At 44.4% G+C, this 12,733-nt stretch overlaps 1 protein-coding gene across 1 annotated transcript in view; it reads left to right on the plus strand.

The window, feature by feature from the left end:
- The first annotated feature begins 146 nt into the window (after positions 1-146).
- Positions 147-12,733, plus strand: part of PP2D1 (protein phosphatase 2C like domain containing 1) — a 40,295-nt gene continuing 27,708 nt past the window's right edge. The window contains exons 1-2 of the mRNA XM_075316663.1: positions 147-220; positions 3,904-4,862. Coding sequence (XP_075172778.1) covers positions 3,905-4,862 — 958 coding nt within the window. The 5' untranslated portion in view covers positions 147-220; position 3,904. The remainder of the gene's footprint in view (positions 221-3,903; positions 4,863-12,733) is intronic.

Consider the following 12,733-nt stretch of genomic DNA (forward strand, 5'->3'; position numbering starts at 1 on the left):
TCATCAACAATACAAATTGCCTAATAACTGTGCACCCAGCTAATGAATGACTATTGTTCACACACGACATCGCACTAATAGCTACAGGTGTGACTGTTCCTGATGTATCCAGGGATATGGTAACCATAGTAACATGTAAACACACGTGGTAGATACATCACTGCAGCTCCAGTATCTGAGCAATCTACATAATCAATAGAGACGCATTCAGTTACATCAGGTGAGTTCACATAAATCACGTTGATGAATATGTTTCATTCCCATTAATCTGCTGCCGTATGATATTTACAATATTTATCGTGATTAAATAGTTAGGAGTAACAATTGAGGGAAAATGTTCAATAGTGTTTAACTATGGAGAGTGTATTTATGTGGGAAGACCACATACTTTATTCTACTAAAGGACCCAAGTGGCTGTTATATATATAGGAAACCTGATAACAATATCTACTGGTCCCACGGCATTGATGCACATAGATCGCCCACACATGGAGGAATCAAACAGAACATAGATACATGAAAAGTACTAAAAGTGACTCTCTCTCTATATATATCTATATATCTATCTATCGCTATATAATCGTATATATATATATATTCGCATATATATATATATATATATATATATATATATATAGATATATATATATATATTAGCTGTACTACCAGAAAACAAAAATGTATTCTGCACACAAAAATCACAAAACAAATAGATATAAATGTAATTATAATGTCTGTCTCCCCCTCTGTATATATCTCCTCTGTCTCTCTCCCTATCTCTTTGTCTGTCTGTCTCTTTCCCTGTCTGTCTCTGACTGTCTCTGTCTCTTTATCCGTCTGTCTCAATCTGTTTCCCTGTCGGTCCATCTATCTCTTTCCCTGTCTGTCTATCTCTGTCACTTTCCCTGCCTGTCTCTTTCCCTCTCTTTCCCTGTCTGTCTCTTTCCCTCTCTCCCTGTCTGTCTCTTTCCTTCTTTCCCTCTGTCTCTTTCCCTGTGTCTGCCTCTTTACCTGTCTTTGTCTGTCTCTTACCCTGTCTGTCTCTTTCCCTCTCTTTCCTGTCTGTCTGTTTCCCTGTGTCTGTCTCTGTCTCTTTGTCTGTGTCTGTCTCTTTACCTGTCTGTCTCAACCTGTGTCTCTCTTTCCCTCTCTTTCCCTGTCTGTCTCTTTCCCTGTCAGTCTGGCTCTTTGTCTGTGTCTGTCTCTTTGTGTCTGTCTCTTACCCTGTCTATGTCTGTTTCTTACCCTGTCTGTGTCTGCCTCTTTCCCTGTCTGTGTCTGTCTCTTTCCCTGGCTGCATTTTGACATGCCAACATTCCATTTAAGGGCGTGGCTGCACATTCTTCTGAAGTTCTGGCTGCACTGTGGCTAACAGCTCCATTCGCTTTAACGGAGGCAGGTTTTTTGGTGAATAACTGTAAAGCGCGGGGTTAAAATTTCCCCTCACAACATAGCCTATGACGCTCTCGGGGTCCAGAAGTGTGAGTGTGCAAAATTTTGTGGCTGTAGCTGCAACGGTGCAGATCCCGGACATATACACAGACAGACACACACATACATACACATATATATATATATATATATATATATATATATATATATATAGAGAGAGAGAGAGAGAGAGAGAGTCACTTTTAGTACTTTTCATGTATCTACGGTATGTTCTGTTTGCTTCCTCCAGATGTGTGGGCGACCTATATGCATCAATGCCGTGGGACCAGTAGATATTGTTATCAAGTTTCGTAACTTAGTAGACATATGGAGGAGAAGTTTATAAGTTCAACAGTGCAATTCCCTAAGCTTTCCATATATATTGATACACCTATCTGGTCAACTGCTATGCTGGCTGTACACTTAGCCATACAGTCCATGCTTGCTTACTTCCAATCTGGGCGCACACATAATATGGAGCCATACACCTTTGGAAGTGGCCTATCTCCCTTTGGAAGGAAAGGATCAGACATGATGAAGGCCAATAGCTCTATCTGTCTTTCCTCTCATGACAGATTCTGCCATTGAGACACCCCATACATTTTAGAAGATTTAGAAAGTCCTGCTGCAATGAATGAGCCCTGGTGGCAGTAATCTTATGGGCATGGCCCCCTTTACAACCCAAAATGTTAACTAGAAGAGTGCAGATTTGATTTGTAACATACTTGGGCTACTTCAACTGTACAAGATATTATAAGACCATACTTTTTTATAAAACACCATAAAGTCTGTAGCGAAGTTCAGTATAGGAAAACCAAAGGTTTTCCAACCATATATACAGTAACTACCATAATGCGGAAATTAAGATGCAGCCCTTTTATGTCTTGTTAGAAAATTGATGTGATTGGAAATCTGAAACATCAGTCTTACGACACTTATTTAGTGCACCTAGGCAAATCCCATGAAACTTCCTATATGCACATCTTGGGCAAGCGCCATTTTATGTGTCTGTGTAATTTCCCTCAGAGAGATCGACTGAAACCAACACTAACGTACTAAATATTTTCCCCTTTATCTGTAAGAGTAAAGAAGGAGTTAATGTCTTCAGGCCTGCCAAAATCTCATGGGGTGTGATAGTTCTCACAAGAACTATTGAAACAAAGACTGCTGTGGGGTGTGACTTACTTGGGTGGATGCAGGGAGTGTGTTTACTTATTATGCAGTTATATATTCTGCTATTTTCTATCCTGTTGGAAACGCCTTCATTTATGCATTGTACGCCCATATTCCTGAAGAGGATAATAGATCTGATCTTCATTAAATACACTGGAGATCTTTGGAAATCACATGTCTGTGTATTTCTTTAATTTTCACCGGCGTAGTAGAATGAATGAATGAGTCCTAGACAGCTATTAAAAGTATATTTTTCTCTGAAATGCTTCAGCGTTTCAGAGTGAAACTTACATGGCTGTGATCGTACAGCCCGTGGTTGATATATGCTGCTCACGATTTGGGCAGCATGTATCAGCTGAAAGGTTCCCTTTAAAACTTCTCCAACAGTTTGAGGGATTGTTCTTAGGATATCCAGAGAACCTAAATGACCTGAAAAAAGAGCCTTTTTTTTTTGGAGATAGAGAGATACAAAAGAAAACCACGGTAGGTAAGCCATTGCCTTCAGACTCCCAGACTAAATATTTCCCCTTCAACATTTGTAAATTTGGAATGCAATGTAACTAAATGTTTAAGGCCCCATCAAAAAAAGTTCAGCTCTATGACCAAAAGATATGGCTTTTATTCTAGTGGTACCTGTGAATATATTTTTGAGCTTACTATCAAGTTTCAGTGATTATATGATGTCTTTGGTGCATAAAAAATGTCTGTACCTGCAGAGAGGGGAAACGGGGCAAAATGCCTGATTGAGGGACAGTGTTGTAAAAGAATACTCCAAGAGAAACTAGCAGGGGCCCTATACCGTCAGCTTATGGCAGTGCTTTTCTACCTAACACATGAACATTTAAGTGTATGGGGAAGTCGGAAGAGATATCTGGTGGTCAGGTGAGAGTTTGCCTAACAGTTATTTGAAGTGTATGGTCACCTTAAATGGTTGGTTCTTGAAAATATTCTCACTTTGATGTTCTCTGAATCACTTTATCATGCTCCACCGGGGTTGGATTAACGTTGGTGGAGGCCACTGGGCAAAACATTGGTGGGCGATTCTTGTCATTCCTTTGGAAGAAGCAATCACGGAATATACGAAGGGGTATCAAAGACAAATGATGTGTATATCATGATGACAATATATGGTATCACTGACCTACAATCATTATGATCCTGGTGCTATCAGCCTTTGAGTTGTAATCTTGAAAATTTAAAGTACAATCATTTTCGAAAATGTACACAATTTTACAATTTTGAGAGTAACACTTAATTAGAAAAAAATCTTCACTACATATTTTTCTTACTTGATCTTAGAATGAGAAAAGTTCTATCAACTATCAAAGAAACGTCAATTGTGGATTTACATACTTCAAATGATAAGAATGAGCAAGTATCGGACATTAATGAGATCTGGTTGCCTTGTTCTATGTGCCAGGAACGAGTTAATCTGTGTTCAGTTATAAACCACAAACAATGGCATAAAGCTAATAATGTACTGGGCTGGAAGCCAGAGGACAGTCCATCAAATCTTCACATCCTCGCAGTCCAAAAGGAGAAAATGATATCTAGGCTTGAAAGCTCTTCACAATACAAATATAGAGAACACCAGAAGATTAATCAATCCTTCGAAATATTAAAAGGAAAGCTGCTCTCTATGGCGCCGTATACTCGCAGAATGTGTATGCCCTCTGATGTTAGCTGCCATGTTTATGACATGGATGGAAACAATGACATAATAAAATCTATAGTCATCTGTTCTGATAAGAATGCTTCTTGGCAAAGTTGCATGGAAGACTCGATTACAGTTCTTAATAACTATGGGCAAAGACAAAACTCATGTTTTGCTGGTATTTTTGATGGGTATCATGGGAATGTGGCAGCACTCACTGCAGCTGCAGAGTTTCCTATTTTATTGCTAGATCATATTTCAGCCACGGATCCATCTTACAAGTTAAATAATGAAGAAAGGCTTTTTATCAGATCATTTGATACAATTTTTAAAGATGATTACAAGGAAACAGAACATATTTTCTCCATAGAGAGCAAGAAAGGAGCTAAAGAAAGAGATATTGAACGTATACACCGAGCTTATGCTAAAGCTTTTTGGCAAATGGACAGAATGTTGAAGCTAGGAAGGAAGGAAAGTTCAAAGTCAAGGTGGAGTGGGTGCGCTGCTGTGACCTGTCTCATAGATGGATGTGCCGAACCGGACAACCAAATGTTAACAGATAAAGATAAAACAAGGCTTGGTATGCTCCATGTAGCAAATATTGGTAAGTGAGCTTCTACGTGACTACTAATGTAGCAGATATAATCAATTACCTAAACCTGTATGTAAAAAAAACCCAACCTACAATGTTGTAGGGCACACTCCAGATATGTGAGGCAGATGATTGAATAACTCAACCATTATCTACCAGAAAAGATGCAAGCTCAGCTCTTGAGCCAGCATCAAAGAAGGAGACCCCACATACGACATATCAGCTTGCCTACGCAGCTGTATGTGTAAAAAAAAATAAACTAAATACTACACACCTATCAGAACTCACCTAGATCCAGCGCAGGGTGCTCTATGGTGTGTGCTTGAGCAAGAAGTGTAGATGTCACAGCTTAAGGAGCCGTTGGACTACTGCTGCAGTGCAAGGTTACTTCTAGCAAGGAAGCAACAGAAAACATCTGATGATCAAGTCACTTGACTACTGCAGCCAATCATATGCCCCTGTGTTCAAGCGCCCGGTTGTATAGTCAGTGCAGACCATGGAGCAGGCTGTGCTAGATCCAGATGAGTGGATCCATTTTCCCAGGGAAAAATTTATTTTGCACGGACAACTCCTTTAACACTGGCTCCTAATATGGTAATGAAAAATAAAAAAAAAAAAAATAATATATATTTAGAGTATATATATACAGTCATATGAAAAAGTTTGGGCACCCCTATTAATGTTAACCTTTTTTCTTTATAACAATTTGGGTTTTTGCAACAGCTATTTCAGTTTCATATATGTAATAACTGATGGACTGAGTAATATTTCTGGATTGAAATGAGGTTTATTGTACTAACAGAAAATATGCAATCCGCATTTAAACAAAATTTGACCGGTGCAAAAGTATGGGCACCTCAACATAAAAGTGACATTAATATTTTGCAAAAATAACAGCCTCTAGTCACTTCCTGTAGCTTTTAATGAGTTCCTGGATCCTGGATGAAGGTATATTTGACCATTCCTGTTTACAAAACAATTCCAGTTCAGTTACGTTTGATGGTCGCCGAGCATGGACAGCACGCTTCAAATCATCCCACAGTCTTTCAATGATATTATAATAATTATATAATATATGGGGACTGGGATGGCCATTGCAGAACATTGTAATTGTTCCTCTGCATGAATGCCTGAGTAGATTTGGAGCGGTGTTTTGGATAATTCTCTTGCTGAAATATCTATCCCCTGCGTAACTTCAACTTCGTCACTGATTCTTGGACATTATTGTCAAGAATCTGCTGATACTGAGTTGAATCCATGCGACCCTCAACTTTAACAAGATTCCCGGTGCCTGCATTGGCCACACAGCCCCAAAGCATGATGGAACCTCCACCAAATTTTACTGTGGGTAGCAAGTGCTTTTCTTGGAATGCCGTCATTTTTTTTACCTCCATGCATAACGCCTTTTTGTATGACCAAACAACTCAATCTTTGTTTCATCAGTCCACAGGACTGTGACGGGGTGTACATCAGAGCAAAGAGAGACAACAGGCCGAGGATGATCCAACAGGTTTACTAACAGGAATACAGGAACAGCACACGACAAGTCCAAATAAAACAGATTCGGGGGCACCTCCCGATAATCCAAAGTGCCAGATCACAACGTAATAGTCCTTTTCAGAGTCCCAGAAATCCCACACAATCCACTGGACGGCGAGGTCTGTCCGCAGATTCAGATCTCGCTCCCTTCCTCTTCAAAAACTCAACTCCCAACTGCATTTAGAAACAGGAGTGAATTGTTTGAGCTCGTGGGCCCGCCCCTCAAGGGTAGGGGTCTATGCAATGGTTGGGCCCACTAGAAGATTCTAGAAGGTTGGCTCCGAGATGTCTACAGGTTTGTGTAGTTGGCGTTATCCACTGCTTATGAAACAATGAGAAGTTCCCCTGGCTGTGTGGACAAGAGATAATTGCATTATGGGCCCAGAGACACAGGAGATGGGGGGAAGGTATGGTTACTTACATCCCAAGACATTTCAAAGTGTTCAGTAAGTACAACCAAAGGAAAGTGACATCACATCCTGACATAGTATTACAGCAAATACAGTGAGAAGGTAAAATACATCATGACAATTCCTTCCCCTCCCAACTTGTGTACGTACTAGGGACCTCTACAGGTCGCTGGTTAAGTACACGCAGGCATGGCTGACAGGACTCAAGGCTCCTCTTGCCTGGACAGTCCATCTGCATTTTGGTGTTGGCTGCCCCTTCTATATTGTATGGTAAAGTTATAGGGCTGCAGAGCCAGGCTCCATCGCAGTAAGCGTCCATTGTCCCCAGAGACTCTGTTCAGCCAGGTGAGGGGATTGTGATCAGTAACCACAGTGAATTCCCGTCCATACAGATACGGCCGTAGTTTCTTAAGGGCCCACACTACAGCCAGACATTCCTTCTCAACAGTTGCATAGGCCACTTCTCGGTCCAGCAGTTTCCGGCTGAGATAGGCGATGGGGTGCTCGTCCCCAGCTGCATTCACCTGGCTGAGGACAGCTCCCAGTCCATAAGCAGAGGCATCCGTTTGCACAATGAATCTCCTCTTGTAGTCTGGAGCAGCCAGGACAGGATCGCAGATCAAAGCATCCTTCAGCCGGTTAAAAGCCTCATCACAGGCTGGAGTCCAGATCACCAGCCGGGGCATTGTTTTCTTGGTCAGGTCGGTAAGAGGCTTGGCCACAGTACTGAAATGAGAAACAAATTTTCGGTAATAACTGGCAGTGCCCAGAAAAGCCATAACTTGTTTCTTAGTTTGGGGTACAGGCCAGTCTCTAATAGCCTGGATTTTGGCAGGCTCAGGTCGGAGCTTCCCTCCTCCCACTCTATGTCCTAGGTACTGGACTTCCCCCATCCCCAATTGGCATTTATCGGGTCGAATAGTTAGGCCGGCTGCAAGAATCAGGTCCAAAATAATGGCTACTTGATTCAGATGTTCCTCCCATGTGTGGCTGAAGACGGCGATATCATCCAAGTAGGCACAAGCAAAGTCATCACATCCCCGGAGGATCTGATCCACCATTCTCTGGAAGGTGGCCGGGGCATTTTTCATTCCAAAAGGCATGCTTAGAAATTCATACAGACCAAAGGGGGTTATAAAAGCGGACCGTTCTCTCCCTTCATCCGTTAGAGGGATCTGCCAGTATCCCTTACTGAGATCCAAGGTAGTGACATATCGGGACCCAGCCAGTCGGTCTAGAAGTTCGTCAATACGAGGCATTGGGTAAGGATCGCTGACGGTATGGTCGTTTAGTCGCCGATAGTCCACACAAAATCGAGTACTCCCATCCTTCTTGGGTACTAACACCACAGGGGAGGCCCAAGGGCTATGGGAGGCCTGGATTACCCCAAGCTGTAACATCTCCTCCAGTTCGTGCTGCATGGTGTTTCGAACTGATTCAGGTACCCGGTAAGGAGCCAGTTGTATGGGACGGATGCCCTGAGTGTCCACATGATGTTGGGTGACGGTGGTTCGACCTGGTTGGGATGAGAAAGCAGCCCGTCTCTGTTGAAGCACTTCCAGCATCTGGATTTTCTGTAAGGAGTCCAGGTAATCTCCCAGGGGAACCTGTTCCACAGTGGATGGGGCTCTCGCTGCTTCCACGAGATCAGGTAGAGAGTCCTCATCCTCTTGACCATCTTCTGAAGCCAACCGACAGCTTGCTATCATTGGAATGTTCCGGTCATGGTACTCCTTAATCATATTCACATGGACAGTCTTTTGCCTTAGCCCCTGATCATCTAAAGCAAGAAGGTAATTGGTATCATTCAGTTTTCTGAGAACCCGGAAGGGACCCTCCCATGTGGTCTGCAGTTTATTCTGCCGATGGGGAACAATCATTAAGACTTGTTGTCCTTCTACAAACTCCCGATAGCGTGCGTTACGGTCATACCATGTCTTCTGTCTGGTTTGAGCCATACGCAAATGACTCTGTGCAAAACTAGCAAGTTGGGCCAAGGTTTCTCGCAGCTTTAGGACATAAGGGACAACAGGGGTTCCTGTATCTTCAACTTGCCCCTCCCAGTATTCCTTGAGCAGGGTTAAGGGTCCTCGGACCTTTCTTCCATAGAGTAGTTCAAAGGGGGAGAACCCAGTGGACTCCTGGGGAACTTCCCGATAGGCAAACAAGAGATGGGGTAGGTACTTCTCCCAGTCTGAATCTCGGTCCGTGAAGGCCCTCAGCATATTCTTCAGAGTGCCGTTGAATCGTTCACAAAGTCCATTTGTTTGGGGATGATACGGGGTCGTTCGGATCGCTCGTACTCCACAGGTGCGCCACAGACACTGGACCAACTCTGACATAAACTGGGAGCCTTGGTCCGACAAGATCTCACTGGGGAATCCTACTCTGGTAAAAATAATAACCAAGGCCTCGGCCACCTTGGCTGCAGAGATACTTGACAAGGCCACGGCTTCTGGATATCGGGTGGCGTAGTCCACAACAGTGAGAATGTACTGCTTTCCAGATTTACTTGGTTTAGCCAGAGGTCCAATGATATCAACAGCTACTCTTTGAAAGGGTTCTTCTATTATAGGGAGCGGTTGCAGGGGTGCCTTTGGGTGATCTCCGGGTCGCCCTCTACGCTGACATATGTCACAAGTTCGGCAGAAATGCGCCACTGCTTGGGAAATCCCCGGCCAATAAAAAGTTTGAGTCAATCGTCTCTCGGTGCGGGTTTTGCCTTGATGGCCAGCCGTAGGAATGTCATGAGCCAGGTGTAATAGGGGAATTCTGTACTTCTGAGGAACAATCAGCTGTTTGCTATAAGTCCAGGGCTTATCTAGGGAGTCGGCATTGGCAACCCGATACAGAAGTCCATTTTCTCTGATAATTCTTTCTCCGTTTTCCCCTAGCTGCCCTATTTCAGCCCGAGTTCTAAAACTAGCAAGGGTGGGGTCAGTCTCTACTTCTTGTCTAAACTGAACTTTATCCCAAGTAACATTCATATTATCCCCACAAGAAGAATCACTCACCGGCTGTAATGGCAGTTCTGGTGGCCTCAGTTCCATGGATGGGTTGTACACGTCCACATGGGCTGCTCTCTTGGCTTGACTTCTGGTTACCGCACCGACAAAGTGGCAATGAAGATTCCCCACATCATTTCCTAGAAGAACGTCTGCAGGGAGGCCGCTCATCACACCGACCACACATTGTTTTGCCCCAAAGCCATAATCCAGGGTCACACTCGCTCTTGGAATATATCTCTGGGTACCTCCTGCCAGTTCAATGGCAATTCCTGGTCCCTTTTGAATTGCTTGTGGTTGAATTACTCGGGGATCGGCTATGGTGAGGAAAGCCCCAGTGTCACGGAAGCCAACAACTTTTTGGCCATCCAGCACGACCTCCTGTAGATGTTTGTCCTGAAGATCAGAAGAACAGGTGGCTGGAGCTCGCACCCCATAGACTCCGGGTAGGGGAGCCAGGATATCTGAGTCACTTGGCAAGTCATCAGGCACAGAATCCAGCTCTTCTCCTGGTGAAGGTGTCTGTAGGTAATGAACAGGCAAAGGCGGTCTGTAGCTGTTCTGTCTACGAACACCTGGACATTGGAATTGCATGTGCCCAGGCTGCCCACATCCATAACATCTGCGCTCTGGGATTCTTCCTCCGCGTCGTATTCCCAAAGGTGGAGCATGAGTAATGCGAGGCACAGTCACACGAAGGTCCCCATGAGTTGACGGTCTAGGGTGATGGTGAACATTGGGGCCAGAAGGACCAGGGGCCACCAGCGTTGGGGGGTTGGTGTTTTTTTTCTCACTGGGTAGTAGTTTTTTCCACTGAGGCTTGATGGTGAGAGCCTCATCAGCTAGAGCTGCAGCTTCCTCCACAGTGGCTGGTCTCCTTTCACGCACCCATTCCCGGATCTCAGCGGGGCACTTGAAGTAAAACTGCTCTTTTAGGAGGACCTGGAGGACGGTCTCCAAGGTTAAGGCCTCCTCTGCCTCCAACCAACGATGCCACAGATGTTTGAGTTTGTGGGCATACATCTTGAAGGACACTTCCTCATCACATGCTAGAGTACGGAACTGAGTCCTGTAAGTGTCTGGCGTTACAGCATAATGTTCTAGAATAGTCTGTTTAATATCCGCATACTCACAGTTCCACCGAGGGTCCATAGCTCTATAGGCTGCAGCAGCTCCACCCTCTAAGAGCCCAACCAGATGCCGGACGCGCTCCCTTTCTGGGACTTCCATTAATCGACACTGATGCTCAAAGTCCTGGAAGAAGCCCTCAATGTCACCAGCAGCCTCATTAAACTGCTTGAAGTCTTTGCGGGACACTCTGGGAAGTTCCCTCATGATGGGTGCTGGGGTTACAGTCTGTCTGGAACCTCTCGCGGCTTCCACAGCGAGCTGCTTATCCAGCAATGCCATCTCCTCCATCCTGCGCTCCTTCTCTTCAGCTCCACGCATGGCCTCCCTCTTATCTTCTATGGTGGCCTCATCTCCAAGCAGTGCCATCTTTTCCTTGTACCACACAACCCATTGACTTTTTTGGGTATTCACCTCCGGCTCCCGTCTTTGCTCCCCTTGCTGTGGAAATTGTTCCTCGGTGCCATCTTGCAGGCAAGCGTGTTCCAATGCCTCAATTAGTTGCTCCTTAGAGAGTCCTTTGTAGCCGACACCTAATTCACGGGCCTTTGTTTGTAGACTCGCCACAGTCCAGTTCCTGTATCCTGAGGTTCTGGTTTCAGACGTCGATTGGCTGTTGTCCTCCATTTCTTCTGCTCTGATCCCGCCGCTGCCACCAGTTTGTGACGGGGTGTACATCAGAGCAAAGAGAGACAACAGGCCGAGGATGATCCAACAGGTTTACTAACAGGAATACAGGAACAGCACACGACAAGTCCAAATAAAACAGATTCGGGGGCACCTCCCGATAATCCAAAGTGCCAGATCACAACGTAATAGTCCTTTTCAGAGTCCCAGAAATCCCACACAATCCACTGGACGGCGAGGTCTGTCCGCAGATTCAGATCTCGCTCCCTTCCTCTTCAAAAACTCAACTCCCAACTGCATTTAGAAACAGGAGTGAATTGTTTGAGCTCGTGGGCCCGCCCCTCAAGGGTAGGGGTCTATGCAATGGTTGGGCCCACTAGAAGATTCTAGAAGGTTGGCTCCGAGATGTCTACAGGTTTGTGTAGTTGGCGTTATCCACTGCTTACGAAACAATGAGAAGTTCCCCTGGCTGTGTGGACAAGAGATAATTGCATTATGGGCCCAGAGACACAGGAGATGGGGGGAAGGTATGGTTACTTACATCCCAAGACATTTCAAAGTGTTCAGTAAGTACAACCAAAGGAAAGTGACATCACATCCTGACATAGTATTACAGCAAATACAGTGAGAAGGTAAAATACATCATGACAAGGACCTTCTTCCAAAATGTAACTGGCTTGTCCAAATGTGCTTTTGCATACCTCAGGCGACTCTGTTTGTGACGTGCTTGCAGAAACGGCTTCTTTCGCATCACTCTCCCATACAGCTTCTCCTTGTGCAAAGTGCGCTGTATTGTTGACCAATGCACATTGACACCATCTGCAGCAAGATGATGCTGCAGGTGTTTGGAGGTGGTCTGTGGATTGTCCTTGACTGTTCTCACCATTATTCTTCTCTGCCTTTCTGATATTTTTCTTGGCCTGCCACTTCTGGGCTTAACAAGAACTGTACCTGTGTTCTTCCATTTCCTTACTATGTTCCTCACAGTGGAAACTGACAGTTTAAATCTCTGAGACAACTTTTTGTATCCTTCCCCTTAACAACTATGTTGAATAATCTTTGTTTTCAGATCGTTTGAGAGTTGTTTTGAGGAGCCCATGATACCACTCTTCATAGGAGATTCAAATAGGAGAACAACTTGCAAGTGGCCACCTTAAATACCTTTTCTCATGAT

This window comes from Anomaloglossus baeobatrachus, chromosome 6 (assembly GCF_048569485.1).
Source record: "Anomaloglossus baeobatrachus isolate aAnoBae1 chromosome 6, aAnoBae1.hap1, whole genome shotgun sequence".
In the NCBI taxonomy this organism is placed as follows: Eukaryota; Metazoa; Chordata; class Amphibia; order Anura; family Aromobatidae; genus Anomaloglossus; species Anomaloglossus baeobatrachus.